The sequence below is a fragment of the Pantherophis guttatus genome, chromosome 3, assembly GCF_059756535.1.
Source record: "Pantherophis guttatus breed Tessera chromosome 3, ASM5975653v1, whole genome shotgun sequence".
Classification (NCBI taxonomy): domain Eukaryota; kingdom Metazoa; phylum Chordata; class Lepidosauria; order Squamata; family Colubridae; genus Pantherophis; species Pantherophis guttatus.
The window spans coordinates 148,497,629-148,516,988 of NC_142065.1; the positions used below are offsets into that span (position 1 = coordinate 148,497,629).

At 37.8% G+C, this 19,360-nt stretch overlaps 1 protein-coding gene across 5 annotated transcripts in view; it reads left to right on the forward strand.

Annotated features, from left to right (window-relative positions):
- The window catches only part of PHACTR1 (phosphatase and actin regulator 1), a 258,904-nt gene that overhangs the window by 220,503 nt on the left and 19,041 nt on the right, over positions 1–19,360 (forward strand). For all 5 annotated transcript variants that reach the window (XM_060682103.2, XM_060682105.2, XM_060682106.2 and 2 more), the window contains 3 exons: positions 6,972–7,296; positions 14,358–14,569; positions 16,455–16,611. In XM_060682103.2, the coding sequence (XP_060538086.1) occupies positions 6,972–7,296; positions 14,358–14,569; positions 16,455–16,611 (694 nt within the window). The remainder of the gene's footprint in view (positions 1–6,971; positions 7,297–14,357; positions 14,570–16,454; positions 16,612–19,360) is intronic.

The window sequence follows — 19,360 nt, forward strand, 5'->3', positions numbered from 1 at the left end:
CACAGAACAGGTCTTCTGCCCCAAATGTATTAGAAGAATGATCAGACTCCAGAGCTTTTGAGCAGGAAGGCAAAATAATGTGACCTGATTCAATGAGTTTTAGAGCCTTCAACATCTGGCTTCACTTGGGACCTTATAAACTTTTTAAACCTGGCTTCAAGTGAGGACTTTCATATCTCCTTTCTGTTTTGTCCCCTCAAGGTTTCTATTAACACCAAACTTCTCTCCTCCCACAATACTGTGGAAGAGCTGTGATTATTTTGTTCCAGCTACTACTTCAATGTGTTATATGTGAATGCTGCAAAGTTCATTTTTGCATGGTTTTTGTTCAATGAGAAGGACTTTTCGGCTTATTTCCTAATTCTGGAATTTCAAGTCTTATAAGCTTTACTTACTTGACATATTACCTTTATGGCTATATAAAACTTTTTAGTAGTCTAGACAAAATAAGTTTGAGATAAAACTGACAAATGTTTTTCTCGTTTTGCTTTTCTTTTCAGCATAAAATTAGCAGGACTTGTGGAAGCTTTTCCTTTTTGTTGCTGCAAAACTCTCAGTAGCTCGGTATGGCGGTGATTTTCACTTGTTCTTAGTTTTTCAAATCAGCAGAAGTGGAGTTAATCATAATTTGCCATCAAACCGCTTCTGTGATTTGGGGAATAAATATAGCAGGTTTGAGAGGTGAAATCATAGTTTATGCGATTCATCCTGTGTTGAAAAGGAAGTGTCTTTTTTCTAACCAGCTCTTTTGTTTGTGAAATGCAGTACTATGCATGAGATACTAGATACTAAATTTTGGATTTTGGAAGGAGGATTAAGGACTTTTACTGTTTAGCTGCAATGTGAAAATATCAGGAGCTATAGACTTGGTCATTACTGTTCATTGCTGCAAGGGCTGATGTCAAGAACATGAAATTCTAAAACAGCATTATTAGAACTGTCTTTCATATCCTTACTTTGCCCTGTTCTGATCAATTAGAAATCATCTAAAGATCATTTTGAAGCTTCCAATTCCTTATCTTCCTACTCTTAGCCAACTTGTCATCAGACACATGGTTTATTCTCCTTTGCTCAGTTAGAGGGCATTTTAGGTTGTGAATAATGAGATTAAAGGGAGAAAAATATACTGTTAGGGATACTTTAATTAGAACTCGAATGTATTCAAAATAAACACACCAATCTCTTGAAAAAAAACTTGATAGGTGGTAACACAAAAATTTCACATTAGTGCTGAATTAATTACTATATATAGTGCAACATGCAATTATTGTCTCCGCAGAAACCCAAATGAACAGAACTGAATTTCTGGATGAGTTGTAATTCAAGAGATTCAGGATAGAGCGTTCCTTTGCAAGTCCTTTCTACAAGGATGGCCACTTCAAAATCAGTGGCAGAGATTTATATGTTATTAATCAAGCCTACCATTTGTGGACTGCAGAAATCCAGACAATAATTAGATGGTAGCAAGGAATTTTTTTCCCCTGGATTTTTTCCTATCTAGATAATCACCGCCCTAATATAACTTTCTTTGGATTTAGTTTTATTAATAAATATCCCTTAATAACATGAAATGAATGAAGATTTATATAAATCTAGTACAATTTGGAAGTCAGAGAGCATATTGTTGAACACCATTTGATGTAATATTATGCCCAGAGTTGTGGGGTCCTTGGTGCTCTCTGAGCTTGATTGTTTCCTTGCAGATGTTTCCGTACCAAACTAGGTAACATCATCAGTGCTAGTAAGGAGTGGAGTTTGCTCTCATTTTATATTCAAGTGGCTTGCCCTGTCAGTGTTGGTGGGAGTGTTCTTGATGGTTCCTTGATTGAGCTGTTGTTTACAATTAGCTTGTTTGGCAGTTCCTTGATTGGGGTATTATTTTCTTCTTGATTATTGGTCTAATGTTAATCTTGGTGTTAATTTCTGCTCATCTGGGTGTTGATTGCTGGTGAGGAGATGTTTTAGTCTTTTAGTTTCCCTTTTGGCTTTTTGACTGTCTCTTTTGAATAGTATGTAGATGTTGTTTATGTCTATGTGCTGTTGATGGCCAATTTGTCTGAGTGCCAGGCTTCCAGGAATTGTCTAGTGTTTTTAGACTTGGCTTGGTCTAGGGTACTCACAGTTTCCCAGTTAAACTACATATGGTTAAGTGACTCCACTGTGAAATTAAGGAATATGTCCAGTATTTTATTCTCTAAGAGGTAGTGCTTTCCAATAGATAGTTTCCCCTCTCATTCCTTGCCTATTTACATTCAAGCAGCTTCACACCTACAGATAGTCCTTGACTTACAGCAGTTCATTTAGTGATTGTACAAAGTTACAACGGCAGTGGAAAAAAAAGGACTTATCACCGTTTTTCACACGTACAACCATTGCAGCATCCCCATAGTCACATAATCAAGAATTGGATGCTTGGCAACTGACTCATATTTATGACGGTTGCAGTTCCCAGGGTCATGTAATCTCCTTTTGTGACCTTCTGACAAGCAAAGTAAATGGAGAAGCCAGATTTACTTAAAAAACTGTATTACTAACTTAACAACTGCAGGGATTCAATTAACAACCATGGCAAGAAAAGTCGCAAAATGGGGCAACATTCACTTAATAAATGTCTCATTTGCAACAGAAATTTTGAGCTCAATTGTGTTTGTAAGTCGGGGACTGCCTGTATTTATGTTCTTGGATACAGTATAGGGCAGGGGTCTCCAACCTTGGCAACTTTAAGCCTGGTGGACTTCAATTCCCAGAATTCCCCAGCCAGCCAGGTATAGGGGACTTATTTTCTTGCAGATAAAATAATGGCTAAGAAATTGCTTAAGGGTTAAATATTCCCTTTCTGCCTGTTCTTGGCTCCTTCCCACCTGAAGATGATCTATAGTGGAAATGGGACAATTAATTTAAATTTATATATAACTGAATTTGAATATATAGGTTAATTTATGCCTTGGTGAAATCAAAACTCTTATTTGCCAATAGATGTGCTTATAATTCAGGTTGTATGGATCATAAATCAAAAGATGTTATTCATGCTGGAATTATGGATTATGTTGCCCTGCAGAGAGTCTTGAAATGAGCAGTTAATTCCAGTACATCCTTCTTTCCAAAATGAAAATGTCACATATGGATTGCATTTTAAGAGATGCATTTAATGAAACAGACAATGAAAATGAAAAACCATCTCAATTCTCAATAAATTTCCACCGTGAGATGATGGGTATGTGCTTTTGTTTAGACAAAACATAACCAGTAGCAAGTTGTGATGGACAGTTTGCTTCTGGCTTTATAGAAGCTACCATATGATTTAATTAAGGAGGGGCTTGCAGAAACTGTTTCGGGTTTCATCTTTTTGAGAATGAATATTTAATACAGAAAAATAATTTCCCTTTAATTTAATATCTGGTTTCTCTTCTCATTGTTGTCATCATATTATGATTTCTGATCAATTCAGATACTTTGTTTTTGTTTTTAAATTTAATTGAAAATTAGCTGTGGTTAATCGTATATTTGCCTTTCCCTTTCTGCCGCATTAATGCGTTTTGGTTACAAATAAAATGGAGGCTTTTTATGAAGATGGCACACTGCCCTGGAGCTGTGATTGTGTACATTTATTCTGAAAGATGCTGAAATCTATAAATTGGAACATAGCTATATTTTCTTACACAGAGGCAGCTCAAGGCATTTTCATGCTTGAGGCAAAGACAGAAATAGTATTTTCCTTTGTGCATACAGAAACCAGTCAGTGTTTCACCTCCTTTAACACTTTTGATGAGACAGCCTTCTCCAAGCCAGCAGACCAGAGCAGATTAACCTCAAATATTAGGCCACACAGGTCTTCATAAACATCTCTCTTCCTGACCTGATTGTATGGCAGTGTTCATTTAGCATGTTGTAGCGTGCTTAGGTTACCAAATACAAAGATTTGTTTCAACAATTGGGCCATCATTCAGTAAAAAAATAAACTGCAAGAGCCAAGGGAAACAAAGAAAATGCCATACATTTAAATTCAGATACTTGATTCATGTTTAAACAACAATTACAGCATATTTTTTTACATTTTTGCCATACAATCAATCAATCAATCAATCAATCAATAAATAAATAAATAAATAAATAAATAAATACAGACATTGTATTAAAACTAAAGATAAAAGAGTCAGGCTACAAACCAGTGGTGGGTTTCAAATTATTTTACTACCGATTCTGTGGCTTGGTGGGCATGGCAGGGGAAGGATACTGTAAAATCTCCATTCCCTCCCCACTTCAGGGGAAGGTTACTGCAAAATCCCCATTTCCTCCCGATCAGCTGGGACTTGGGAGGCAGAGAATAGATGGGGGCGGGGCCAGTCAGAATTTTTACTACCGGTTCTCCGAACTACTCAAAATTTCCGTTACCGGTTCTCCAGAACTGGTCAGAACCTGCTGAAACTCACCTCTGCTGCAAACGCATCTGTCAGGTTTGCATGAAATCATTCAGAAATAGCTATTCCATCCAATTATTACTGACTAGGTCTATTAACTTTTTTTAATGCCAAAAAAGTTCACTATTGTTAAAAATATAAATATGAATATTGGTATGTTATTTACTATTCTTTTTAATAATTTTAATAAGGATTATATTAAACAGATAAAGCAGATACAAAAAGCTAATACAAAAATACATTAAAGAAGAATGTTTTTTTAAAAAAGTGCAGAGAAAAGAAAAAGAAACTATATGAAGAAATTTCCCCCTTCATCTCCAGCAAGTATATTCAATATTAACGTGTGACTATAACTTAAAAATACTACCAAATACATCTTCATTCCATATTTCAATACATTTTCTAAAAACTCTTATTTTTGTCTCTTCTCTCAAAGTCCTTGTCATATTTATTAAAATCCATTTGCAATTTCAATGTACCTTCTCTGATAGTCCAATTTAAATGAGTAATACACATCTTTTTGATATCTTATTTGTGTATCACTTGTTTTTTAATATTCTTCCATTTGCAAATCCATCTCTCTCTCTTGAAGATTACAGTTTTTGAGTCCCCTATAATATCCTTTTTGATTTTATTCAAAGAAACGTGATTCTCTTCAACACTTTTTGTTCAAAATATAAGGTTAAGTAGCTCACACTGTTCTTGAGTCCACAAATCTAACTTTCCTTTAACATAACCTCTAGTCCTTTCTAGTGATTACCCTTCAAAGCCTTCTTATCAGCAATTTATAAATTGGGAAATTCTCACAAGAGAAGACATTTTTAGTTAGTTTCCATGTCTTTCTTTAAATCAATTTTATGCAAATTTTAGCATTTTAAATACTTTCCAAAAACAACACTATACTCATCCTTCTGTGCCTATTACAGAAAATAAAATCTTACAGAGCTGGAAACACACATATTTTCTTCTTTTCAAATGGATTAAAGAGGCACTAACCCAGCGAATACAAAGCTTGCAGTTCTGAAAGATTTTCACTCTTTAGGAAATAATAAAAAGGAAGTTCAACTCCCAAGGTGTTTAAAAAGATGAGGCTTGGTTGAACTTTGACTTCTTAAAAAAGGCTACATTAATGGCTCAGAGCATGATAAAACCCACGATTCCCAGCTGATCATGAGCAGCTACAAAAATATCTATTTCTTTATTGACTCACAAAAAAACCTCCAGTTTTGTAGAATACATGAGCATGCTCTAGTGGTGGGTTGCTCCTAGTTTGATCCGGTTCTATAGAACCGGTAGTAAAACCGGCAGGAGGCCCCGCCCACCCACCACGACGTCATCAGGGGTGATCTGCGCATGCGCAGAAGCGAGCGGATGCGGTCCCATTGCAAACTGGTAGTAAAAGTAAGTAAAACCCACCCCTGGTGTGCTCTCAAGACTTTCCTTTAATCCAAGGAGAATTATTGGCAGTTTAGATCCTGCATCCAATCGCATTTCTGCTGTACTGTCCCCAGCAAAGCAATGGGCATCTATTCACCTACCTTACCCAAAACGTTCTCCATATGTTATTTACTAATCTATGCTATTTTTGAGAGATGAGACCTCAAAAATGTAAAGAAAGGCATTTAATCTAAGAATTACATCAATTCACATTAAAATGCAGTTGATTTTCTAATTGACACTGTAGATTTTATATGGCCCATTCTTAAGACTGTTTTTATTTTATTCTTTCTCCCCTCTCACTCATATATCTGTATTAATATTGTGCCTTATACACAAGACATGGAAATCATGTACATATATAATTAGTATAAAATTACAGTTTTTTAAAAAATGTAGTAAAAATGCAGCAGTTTATGTAGGATAGTCTTTTACTGAAATCCTATTACCATAACATAATCCTAAACCAAGCAGTTTCATTCATTTGTTTATCATACCTCTATACCACCCATCTCACTTAAGCAAATCTAAAACATATCAAAATATATTAGCGTGCAAAGCATACGGAAGCTAAGGTTGATCTTAATAAAATTAGTGAGCTCTATTCTAGTCCTAATGAAACTCACAAGCGTCGGTGGGGAGGAGAAATCATCGTTTCTTTTTCACAGGTAATATATGAAGAACTGTAGCTAAAAATGTTAGCCAATGATATGAAGAGAAAGGGAGAAATGGGATTTCTTCCATCTTATTCCTCTTTGCGTCTCTTCAGATGTTCTTTATAGATGTATACGTATTAGAGGTTTCAACTGGATGACCATGTAAATTGCTGCAACAATCTACAAAATTCACTTAACAGATGTCTCATTTAGCAACAGAAATGTTGGGTTCAGTTGTGGTCATAAGTCGAGGACTACCTGTTTACAGATTGAACCAGGAAGGATAGCATGATATATATATATATATATATATAGTAATCTCTCATATCTATTTGAACTGCATGAGATGTGCAAAAGAAAAAATGCTTTCAATGTTAGATGAGTCGATGGCTGTGGAGAGAATCAAAGTACTTTTTTCCACCTATGTTCATAACCGTGTTTCTCAACCTTTGTTTTTAAGATCCTGGTGCTCCGATGAAGCTGCCTTGTATGCCAGTCAAGCTATCACCTCCGCTACCTCCAAAGAAAGTCATGATTTGCATGCCTTTAGGGGGACCCGATCTCTCCCTCACATCCTATTCCACACAGAAGAACTCCCAACAATCATTGACTTCGCATCATCACACAGTCCTACCATCACAGTTAGCAGCGCACCAGCATCAGTACGGCAGCCACAGCCCACATATGCCTTCTGGATCCAGCACGTTACCCATGCACCCTTCAGGATGTCGCATGATCGAAGAGTTGAATAAAACACTGTCCATGACCATGCAGCGGCTAGAAAGGTAATTTGAGCATCTCAACTCTGTTCATATTGAGAAGAAAAGCTGTGTAAAAGAAACATCTAGACCGGGGCTGTCAAATTCTCGGCCCGTGGGCTGGATGCATCACACACTGGCCATGCCAGTTTAGCGAAGTGGGGGGGAATCCCAATACGTCATGTGATGCCACCGTGATGATGTGAGTTTGACATCCCTGATCTAACCCTAATCTCTTGCGAGCAGGCTGGTTTCCAGAGTCTGGTTTGTCACTGTAGAATACAGGATGCTGAATTAGATGGTTTCTGGTTAAATCCAACGAGGCTCTTCTTATGAGCCCAAATTGTTTACTCAAGAAGAAGTGATTTTTTTTTCTGCCATGCCTTCTTTCTGGTGACTTAACCTTTAATGCAGATGTCTGTGGAGATTCTCAGTCATCCAGGTCATGGTTGTTCCAAAGGTGTGGGGGTTTTTTTCTCCAAGAGGCAACTGGACTTTCTGGTTTTTCTTGGAAGATGAACCTCTGAAGAAGCTTCTTGGATGAGAAGCGAAACATCTTCCAAGAAAAACCAGAAAGTCCAGTTGCCTCTTGGAAAAAAAGAAGAAGAAAAAAGCATGTTCGGGACTTTAGTGCAGATAATTCTCCACACTGGGAACAAAGAACTGTGGTGGCACAGTGGTTAGAATGCAGTATTACAAGGTAATTCTGTCGAATGCCAGCAGTTCGATTCTCACCAGCTCAGCCTTCCATTCTTCCCAAGGTGGGTAAAATGAGGATCCAGATTGTTGGGGGCAATATGCTGACTCTGTAAACCACTTTGAGAGGCCTGTAAAGGACTATGAAGTGGTATATAACTCTAAGTGCTATTGCAATTGCTATCCATAATGGAAAGATGCAGCACTCTGAGCATTAGAATCCAAATCGAGCTAGAAAACACTTGTATAGAGCCTTGAATCAGTATTGACAACGCTGGGTGGATAGTTCAGTGGTCTGAGTTGATAGAAAGCATCATCTCCCGTTAGAGGTAGATACCAAGAAATGTGATCAATCAGGAACTATAGAAACAGAGCTTTTTGAGCATAGGCAATACAGAGGTACATTTTATACATCAAAATTTTGAGATTATATTCTGCTACATTACTTATTCTTGGTGATGATAATACAGTTATCTCCATCATTTCTTTTTTCTTGGTAAATATTCATTTTGAGGTCTTGTGTTTGTTATGTCAAAATAAAAGCTTTGAACATTGTAGACTATGTACAAATTAGACAGATTTCCATTATCTTTGAGATAATAGTGGTATTTTTTTAGAGGTTAGAGTAATTTGGAGAGCAATTTCTCTAACACCTCTTTGAAAATTGTTTGATACTAATACTGTACCTTTACAGACACTGATACGAATCAGAAATATTCCTGCATCACATATTTCTGCTTTCCATTTCATTTGTTGGTTTCATGTTTCTATTCTGATAGGTCAGATCCAATTAAGGAGATGAAGAAAATTACTACAATTACCCTTACTACCTTTATTTTGCATAATGATATTTATGTGTTTGTGGGCGGAATACCATAATAATTATTATGTTGGTTATTCAGATTAGGCTAAATCAGGCAATTTGTAATATAAGGTGTTCATTTTTTAAAAAGCAAATAATTATTAGATGGATGGTTGCGCCATGCAGTGTGTTTATGGCAAAGAATCGTTTCAAATTCCTGACTTGTCATGCAAAGACAATAGTCGCTGCCAGGTGCTTTATTAATCATCCCTATATAATTATATAATCCCTATATAATGGAATAACTAATCATCCCTATGATATATTGGTTCTGTCCCTATTATACTGTATATCAGTTATATGTCATCCCTATGATATATCAGTTATATAATAATATAACCAATTATCCCTATATAATTATATAATCCCTATATAATAAATCTGCTATGAGTATTTCTTATTGTCAACTACAGTTTTAGTAGATGCTCTGAATGTAAGACTAGACCAAATGTTCTGAACCTCTTTCTTTGTGTAGTTGTGGTTTTCAATAGTGGTTTTCAGCCCATTTTATATATCAGAAAGAATTTAAAAAGCAGATACATTTTGAACGACGTTTCACGCTCATTTCCATAGCTATTATATTCATCTCAATAATTTATCTGCAGCAGTCTTCCGAGTGGGGAAAAGATTATGCTTGTAAAATTATCTGCAGAAATCTTACAGATCATGGGTTGTCTGGAAGCACAGATTAGGAACTACTGTGGCAGAAAAATGAGTGTTTGGGGATTTTTTTTTTTCCCTTATGAGATGGCATTCTTTAGCAACACTTAAGCAGTGTGCAGCAGCTGCCAAAAAAGCCAAACAGTTCTAGGCTGCATAAACAGAGGGATAGAATCAAGATCACGTGAAGTGTTAATACCACTTTATAATGCCTTGGTAAGGCCACACTTGGAATACTGCATTCTGTTTTTGTCGCCATGATGTAAAAAGGATGTGGAGACTCTAGAAAGAGTGCAGAGAAGAGCAACAAAGATGATTAAGGGACTCGAGGCTAAAACATATGAAGAATGGTTGCTGGAACTGGGTATGTCTAGTTTAATGAAAAGAAGGACGAAGAGTGACATGATAGCAGTGTTTCAATATCTCAGGGGCTCCACAAAGAAGAGGGAGCGAAGTTATTCTCCAAAGCACCTGAGGGTAAGACAAGAAGCAATGGGTGGAAACTAATTTAAGAAAACTAAGGGTTTCCTGCCTGGGCAGGGGGTCAGTCTAGAAGACCTCCAAGGTCCCTTCCAACTCTGTTATTCTATTTTATTCTATTCTAATAAAGGAGAGAAGCAACTTAGAATTAAGGAGAAATTTCCTGACAGAACAGTTAATCAGTGGAACAACTTGCCTCCAGAAGTTGTAAATGCTCCAACACTGGAAGTTTTTAAGAAGATGTTGGATAACCATTTGTCTGAAGTGGCGTAGGGTTTCCTGCCAAAGCAGGGGGTTGGACTAGAAGACCTCCAAGATCCTTTCCAACTCTGATAGTATAGTATAGTATAGTATAGTATAGTATAGTATAGTATAGTATAGTATAGTATAGTATAGTATAGTATAGTATAGTATTGTATTGTATTGTATTGTATTGTATTGTATTGTATTGTATTGTATTGTATTGTATTGTATTGTATTGTATTGTATTGTATTGTATTGTATTATATATTATATTATATTATATTATATTATATTATATTATATTATATTATATTATATTATATTATATTATATATGTTGTAGTGGAGACCAAGCACTTTAGAATGAAAGGCCTGTGGGGCTGATACAGCAGTTCACTCTTTTCCAAGTGTATGAATCTTGGGAAACATCAGATTTACAGGTATGGGCTTAATGGGGCTCATTTAAAACATCGTGCTGGGGTTCTAACTAGCCCAGTTCTTATTAATAATAATAAATTGTTATGAGATTGGAATTGTATTTCATGACACTTGTATTGGGAGTCTCGACTCACAATAAGACAATAATTAGACAAGATTCAGTCAGATGGCAATTCTTTGAAAAAGGATAGAAGCAGAGAATACAGAGAACAGTAATTAATGGTCCCCATGAAAGAAATATGCCAAAGAACATGGAGCGCTCTCTCTTGTGCTTTCTGAGTTCCTGGAGTCAAAGGGAACCTACTTATCCTTGCAATTGTGCACAATGTAATGAGAAAATTTAATACACTCACCCTCCCTCTTCCCCGTACAACATGATCTACATCAAAAAACGCTATTTGAATTTCAAGAGAAACTGGAGACTGTTCAAGTTTCATCTTGCCGACTATTTACATAACAAAAAAAGTGTCATTGTATTCATACGCAATTTACTTTACCCCTAATCTGATCCTAACCCTACAACTGTAAAGGAAAAGAACAAGAGTGCAGGTTCAAAGATAATTCTGTCATTCAGATTCAAATATTATGTATCTAGTTGTTTGCACCAAGATAATTCCTTTGAAAACGTGTGCTGTGTTGTAGAATAGTTCTTCCTATGCATAATCTCAGTAATCCTTCTAACAAACCTGTTGCATGCTTTGCTGATAAGAGACTGGGACTGCCAGTCAGTCTCTGGATACCAGGAAGTAATTCCCACTGAATTTGATAGGGCTTTACAGGAATTCCAGTCTTGCATGAATAAAAATAATGTAGCTAAAACCTTCATGGTAGCAGAAGGGAGAGATGCAGGGGTGAACTTCAAAAATTTTAGCAAGGGGTTCTCTGTCCGGTTGCTGAGTGTGTGTGTGTGTGTGTGGCCATGGTGAGCGTGGCCTAGTCAGCCTCCTGCACTATGGCCGAGGGGGTGTTTTTGCCTTCCCCAGGCTCCAGAGGCTTTCCTCAAGACTCCAGGATGGCGAAAACAGCCTCCACAGCCTCCGGAGGCCCTCTGGAGGCTGGAAATGAACTTCCCGAACTTCTGGTAGGCCCATTTTTCACCCTCCCCGAGCCTCCGTGTGCGCCCTGCACTTACCTGCATCCAAAATTTATTTTTATTTATTTTATTTATTTATTTTGCATAATTTATATGCCGCCCTTCTCCGGTAGGACTCGGGGCAGCTTACACAATAAAAGAACATGATAAAATACTAAAACCAAAAACCAAGTTAAAATCCCCAGAATTTAAAATCACACAGCCGATCGGGGATTTGCCAAAAGAGCCATGTCTTCAGGTCAGTGCAGAAAGTGCAAAGGTCGGGAGCCGTCTGGAGCCCGGTGGGTAACCCATTCCAGAGGGTCAGTGCGGCCACAGAGAACGTCCTCGACCTGGGGGCTGCCAGCCAACATTGTCTGGCCGACGGCACCTGGAGGAGGGCAGCTCTATGTGGACGCACTGGGTGATGGGAGGCCGGTAGGAGGTGGTCCTGCAAGTACCCTGTGCCCATGCCATGAAGGGCTCCTGGGAGGGGAGGGGTGGGGGGGCCAGCCAAGAGTGGGATTTGTGGGTTCTCCAAACTGCACAGAATTTTAGCTAGTGGTTCTCCCAAACCCCTACGAAGCCCCAGCATCCCACCCCTGGAGAGATGATGGCCTCATGAAGAGCTCAAACTTTTATTTGACCATTAAATCAATACTAAGCTTGGCAGTAGCAGGTAGACAAACATAGTTGATGGCCAATAGATAAACAGGTCAGATTTGGAACTACTTGGATGAGAGACCATAAGGCACTGTTTGTCAACTTTGGCAATTTTAAGATGTCTGGACTTCAACTCCTAGAATTCCCTAGCCAGTATTAACTATCAAGCTAAAGATAGAAATCCTCTTTGTATTACAAAGTAATTCAGTGCTATCTGAGGTACCTTTACCTTTGCAGGACTAAACAATTCCAGGAGAGCATTTGAAGTCTCCATTGATGAACTTGCTCTGTAATTGGAAGATGTCATTTTCAGATCCCGGAATGGGACAACTCACTTGGCCAACTCACCATGGCCAACTCACCACTGCCATTTCACTGTGGCCAGTTCACCATGGCCAACTTGCTGCAGGACAACTCTCCACAGGACAATTCAATAATTCAATTTTATTATTTAAAATAGTTTCAAAACTTAGTTTAATTTTGTCATTCACATTTCATTGTGTCCCTCCTTTTGCATCCTTTCTTTAATGATTCTATCCCACTATTTCTTAGATATTAGTGTAACTCTTGTCGCTTGATGAGTTGTCCCATGATGAGTTGGCTGTGAGAAGTTGACCATGGCAAATTGGCTGTTGCAAGTTAGTCACAGCAAGTTGCCTGAGACCTCTCAGGCCCTTGACTCCAAACCACTCCACTCTTCTCCTTAACCTGCGTTTTATGGAAGAATGGAACCAGCTTGTAAGCATAGCATCCTATAAAATCCTTTCAGATTTAAGATTTAACCTTTCAGATAAAGTTTCTCTTTGATTTGGGTCAGGGGTGAAATTCAAAATTTTCCCCTACCGGTTCTGTGGGCGTGGCTTGGTGGGCGTGGCAGGGGAAGGATATTGCAAAATCTCCATTCCCAACCCACTCTGGGGCCAGCCAGAGGTGGTATTTGCCAGTTCTCGGAACTACTCAAAATCTCCACTACCAGTTCTCCAGAACCCTATTAGAACCTGCTGGATTTCACCCCTGGTTTGGGTTAATTTGGTAGGGATTCTATTTTGCCTTGTATTTCTTTAGCACAAAACAATGCTCTTTGTTCAAGGTTAGGTTAAATCCAGCCTACTCCTTTAATGTTGCTTTGTTAATAATTTATAAATTGGGAATTCAGACAGATGCTGAATGATTGGGAAGAATTACAAAAGTAGCACGTGTCTATTTTTCATAATCCCAAAGCAGGGTTTCAAAATAATGGGCCAATTATTCAGTTGCCATCACTGTCGGAATGGTATCTGTTAACTTCATCCTTGTGAGATTAAGCAGCTGATGACGTTTTTTGTCTGAAAAAGCAGTTGCCCTTTTCATAACGCATGTGGGCAAAGCATCTGCAAAACCAACACATCTTGATGCATTATAAATTTCTTTTGTTTTGTTTTGGCAAACATGCTTATCTCTGAAGAGATTAATGTAGATTTTTTAAAACAACGTGTTTATTTTAAGAAGTCAGTTGTGCCACGCAGCGTCTCTTATGGATGTCTTTGATAGCATTGCCATTTACAGTCTTGCTGTAAAGGAAAAGTTAATCGCCAAAGAGTTTGCAAAGTTGGCGGCAACAGACATTTACGAGATTTCTTGAAACCATATCAATGTGTCCTCCTCAGTGTCAACCATATATATATATACACACACACACACACACACACACACACACACACACACACACACACATATATATATATATATATATATATATATATATATATATATATATATATATATATATGTCAGCATAAAACAATGGCACAAGCCCTGCTGAAGACAATGAAGAGATGAAGTCTGAACATCACTTTATATATGATTTCACAGTAGTTGAAATGATAAAGGTAGTTCTTGACTTATGACCACAATTGAGTTCAAGCGAGACAGTTGTTAAGTGAATTCTGCCCCATTTTATGACCTTTCTTGCCACACTTGTTTCTTGATTCTAAAGCTCCAGTTTACATGGCGGTGACAGCCACTCAAAAACTGGACCTGGAGGCCTTGCAGACATGAGACAAGTGCCAACTGTTGTGATTGAATGTGATGACAATAAAGAAAATGTGCCTCATGAATCTGACTTTGGCGATTCTTCATGCCTCTATGCAAGAGAAGAAGATGATGAGGAGGAAGAAGAGGAAGATGATGACAGCTCGTTATATTCAAGTAAGTGGAGCTCATTATTTACAAGTCACATTTACATGTTCTTTTCACGTGGTGCTAGAGAAAACAGTACTGGTTCTTGCAATTGCTTTGAATGGATCATAATGAGAAAAACTTGCCTGGTTCTCAGATGGAGAACTTTTCTGGAGTGAAACAGTTCATTACGGGAAATAAAATATATGAGAAAACCTTAGCTTAAGAATGTGAAAATTCTTGGAATTAACAGGTCCAGATAGAAAAGTAAAAGTGATAGATCAGGAAATGTTATAATTTTTGCTTGATCTCTCGTAGAGAGTCTCAACACAACCTCTTTGAGTCCTTTCATAACATCTGAAGTTATTGTTGCAATTGAACTGAAGGAAGGCCAATGGTTCATGAGATCACCAAACCTTGTGAGATTTTTCCCATATCACCAGAGAAAACTTGGAGAACAATCTTAAAATGATCTTACAGGTGACAGTGGAGTACAGTGGGATTGGACAAAATCTGAAAAGGATTGATGACATATGATCTATCTGCTTAAATCTTTGCGTATTCGTATGTGGATCTGAAAAAACACTCAACGTCTTGCTCCTGCCAGACCAAATCTCCTGCCAGACCAAAGCAACAAGGCTCAAATGTTGCTTGAAAAGACAAGTTACTTAGTTTTTCCAAGTCTGTTATATGGAACCCTCGGGTTCTTCTTCTTGTTCTCCTGACAAGACTGTTCCCTTTACTGACCCATTGATCAGATTCCGAAACATTGGGTATGTTGCTTTTCAGCCTGAGATTTCAGAAAAAGAAACTGGGTTACAACAATCCAATCCTTTCTGTCTCCATTGTCACCTTGCCCCCTTATTTCCCTAGCTGCAAATACAGCAACACAAATATGACATTCTTATCCCATTGCCACAAAAAAAAAAAAAAAATCTGGTATTGAACAATATCCAATGAAGCAACAATTGCTTAAGTTTCATTGGGAATATGGGAATATGGCCCACATGGGAATATGGCCCACTGCAGAAGCAAGGAAAAATATCTAGTGTTGGACGTAATAATGTTCTTGACAGATATGATCAAATTGGCAGGATGTAACATTAAATGAAGGAGGAATCAGGTGTTCCTTCTTTTTCTGCTTGTCTATAGGTTAAGGACTAGCAATTTTTATTTATTTCGTTCTTTATTCATTACATTTCTACACTGCCCATGTTACCGGGATGAATCTGGGCAGTTTACAACAACACAGTAGAATAATGTAAACACATATGTAAACAGAGAGGTTGAAAACGGAGTATAGATCAAAATTAAAACATACAAGGTAAAAGTGGAATTCAGTTAAAAACTCAAAAGGCTAAAAAGTTGTTATATTATTACATATTGTGCTTTTCTACCATTACAGGCATTATTTCAAGGGAATATTAGTTTTCTTGAACTTAGGATCCTGAGGCAGGGAGGAGAGCATTAACCCCATTTTCCTTTCCCACAATTTTTCATCCCAACTATGGTTGTTTTTCTTACAGTGGCCTATCAGATCTGCTGCTCTTTTCTACTCTGGAGATGGCAAGAGTAAAAAGTCTTGGGCCTGAACTAGCTGAGATTGGAACCTTGAAATCACTTCCATATGCGCATTTGTCTCACATGCAAAATAATCCACTTTGCATTCATGGAGGGTTGAGATAACATTATAGTCAGCACTGAAACATTCACCTTCACAAGAGAGCACACTAAGAGAGAGGAAATGCTTTTGAAACGGGCTCTCTCTCGTTCAATATTCAACATTTCCGCAAGGGTAGAGGTCTTAAAAACAAATTTTATTTTATTTATTTATTTTTTAACAAAAGACATGGAAAAGTAAGCTCCTGTGCCTGCACTGCAGCAGTTAAACTGAATGTGATTCTTTCTTTCCAAGGCTCCCTAGCAATGAAAGTTTGCAGGAAAGATTCTTTAGCTATCAAGTTGAGCAACAGGCCATCCAAGCGTGAGCTGGAAGAGAAGAATATCCTCCCCGTGCAGACAGATGAGGAGCGGCTGGAGCTCAGGCAGCAGATTGGCACCAAACTGACAAGGTAGGAAGAATTGTCTTCCTTCTCAGCACCAACAAGCGTGAAATAAAGCATGTTACAAATACAGATAGCCCTCAAGTTACAACAGGTCATTTAGTGACCATAATTGCAACAGCACTGAAAAAAGTGACTTATGAGCATTTTTCACACTTATGACAGTTGCAGCATCCCCATAGTCACATGATCAAAATTCAGGTGCTTGGCAAATGGCACGTATCTATGACCGCTGCAGTGTCCTGGGGTCATGTGATCACCTTTTGCGACCTTCTGACAAGCAAAGTCAATGAGAAAGCCAGACTGACTGAACAAGCGTGTTACTAACTTAACCCCTGCAGTGATTCACTTAACAACTACCACAAGAAAGTTTATAAAATGGGGCAAAACTCAGTTAACAAATGTAATGGGCTCCCATTACAGTCATAAATTGAGGATTACTTGTATAGTTGACAAGCAACCCTGTCAGGGCCGGATTTTCCTATAGGCTAACTAGGCTTCAGCCTAGGGCCTCAAGATCAAGAGGGGCCTACATTCAAATTGTTAGCAAAATTAAAATTACACTTTCACTATAGGTGAAAGGGCCTCATAAGTGGAATAGCCTAGGGCCTCTTTTCATCTAAATCCGGCCCTGAACCCTGTACTTCCAGACTGCACTGACCACAGAATTAAACTTTGCACCTTTCCAGATGCCAGGAAGCAAAAAGCAAAGGTTCTCCCAACTGAACCTAGAGAGAGGTTTAGAAACAAGGGATTTGTTAGGTCAGTTTGCTAAGCTGAGTATGGTAATAGGACAAGACAATAATGCATACATGATTGCTTCAGATTCCTCCAATAGGCAAGACAGAAATGATCTTGCATTGGGAGATTGCTGTATCTTGCTTCTATTTTCATAGATGACAGAGCTTAAACATGATCAAAAAAGGACTCCCTAGTGTGATAGGCATGAGATGCTATCTGATTATTGGCTGGGTGAATAGTTAGCCAGACAAACCACCATCACCACTGGAGAGGGAGGCTGACCTCTGATTTTTTGGGGGAGATAAGTATCAAAAACATTTTGTTTTTAGGTCATCTTCAGTGCTGGCTCTCCTGCTCCTCAAAGAGATAAAACATTAGGCAGATAAACTGTAGTTTGCTGTATGTGCTTCAGTTCTATTTCATTTTTCTTCCAGGATGATGAGAAGCCCTCTAGCAGAAGTTAAAGAGTTGTCTTTAGTAATCAGTTTTGGCCAGGATTTAAGGCAGTTAAATCTCATTTGGCTCTCAAAGGGGGACAGCCTGACTTCCAAATTTAGAAGGAAGTTTGAAGTGCATTCAGTGACTCAGAGCATCTCTCTCAGAAATTTAATTTGTGTGACTTTCAGAAGACTTGGATTTTTATATTGCAAATCTGTAAGTCACAGTGGAGGAGATTTCTCACCTTGACTTTGAGGATGTTTTAGCAGCAGGCACAAAATTGTCTCACTGCTGCCAAATGCAGAATTACATTACCTATATTACCAGAAGTAGCCTTTATTTGTTTCCTCCACAATGCAGAAGATTGAAAAATGACACATACACACACCCTCCCAGATCGTTAAAAGCCTTAACTTGCTCTACAGATAGTTCTCGAGTTATGACTGGTCGTTTAGTGGCTATTTGTATCCCCTCAAAAAATATTTATGATCCGATATCTGACAAATCCCCTCCCCCACACATAAACAACGCTGCATTTATGGACAATTCCAGCATCCTTCATCATGTAACTGAGATTTATGACATTTTTGACAAAAATGGATATTTATCTCAGGGTTTAAGGAAAAAAGCTCCATAGCAGACAATGAGTTCATTAAATGACGACCGTATTCATTCAAATATCATGGGTTCATTTAATGATCTTAGTGATTCATTTAACAACAACCACAAAATAGTTATATAACAGAGTTGGTCATTTGATGAGCCATTTTTACGACCATCCCAACTTACTACCATAATGGGCAGGCTCCATCACAATCATAAGTCAAAGACTGCTTGTATATGGGTATTTATCTAGTTATAACTGTCAACTGTTTTAGAGAAGCTCCTATTTTTGTTTTGGCTTCCCTAATAATAAATTAGTAAGGTGCCCAGAGGAAACTTTTTTTTAGCCTCATGTTTTGGTGTGACGAGTCCATTAGTATTAAAGCTGACACAAATAAAGTTCATATAAGAAAATGTGTATATTTTTCATTTCCCTAATACATATATTTTGCAAACAGTTTTTCACTAATGGATTTTTATACGTTATTAATATGAGGTCATTGAAACAAAAATCAATCATGAGTGAATGTAAAGGTTATTTGAGCTTCAGTTCCTTTACCGAATCAAAAATTTTGTATTAAAATGAGGACTGATCAAATTTCTCTCACATCCCTCATAGGTAAAATTCAGCTAAAGAAAAAACTAATTGACCCTCTTTAATTATTTCAATTAATTCTTAGGATTGTGTCAAATAAAGCATGCAAAGAGATTTTGTCGTTCTCTTTGACAGTTAACCTTTAAAACTGAGAAGGAAACAGTTTGTATTGTATTTCCAGTTTCACTTTCAGCCTTTCTGTTGTCATATCACTTCCTTATTTTGCCTTTGGCTGCGGGATTTAAAATAATAACAACCAGAATGTGCTCAGACATTTAAAGCATACATAACAATCCTACTACAAGAACCTCAGCTGGTGTAAGGCATTGATGGGAACAAGATGCCCTCCAGTTGTCAGTGGTTGGGATTGTAGTAATTGAA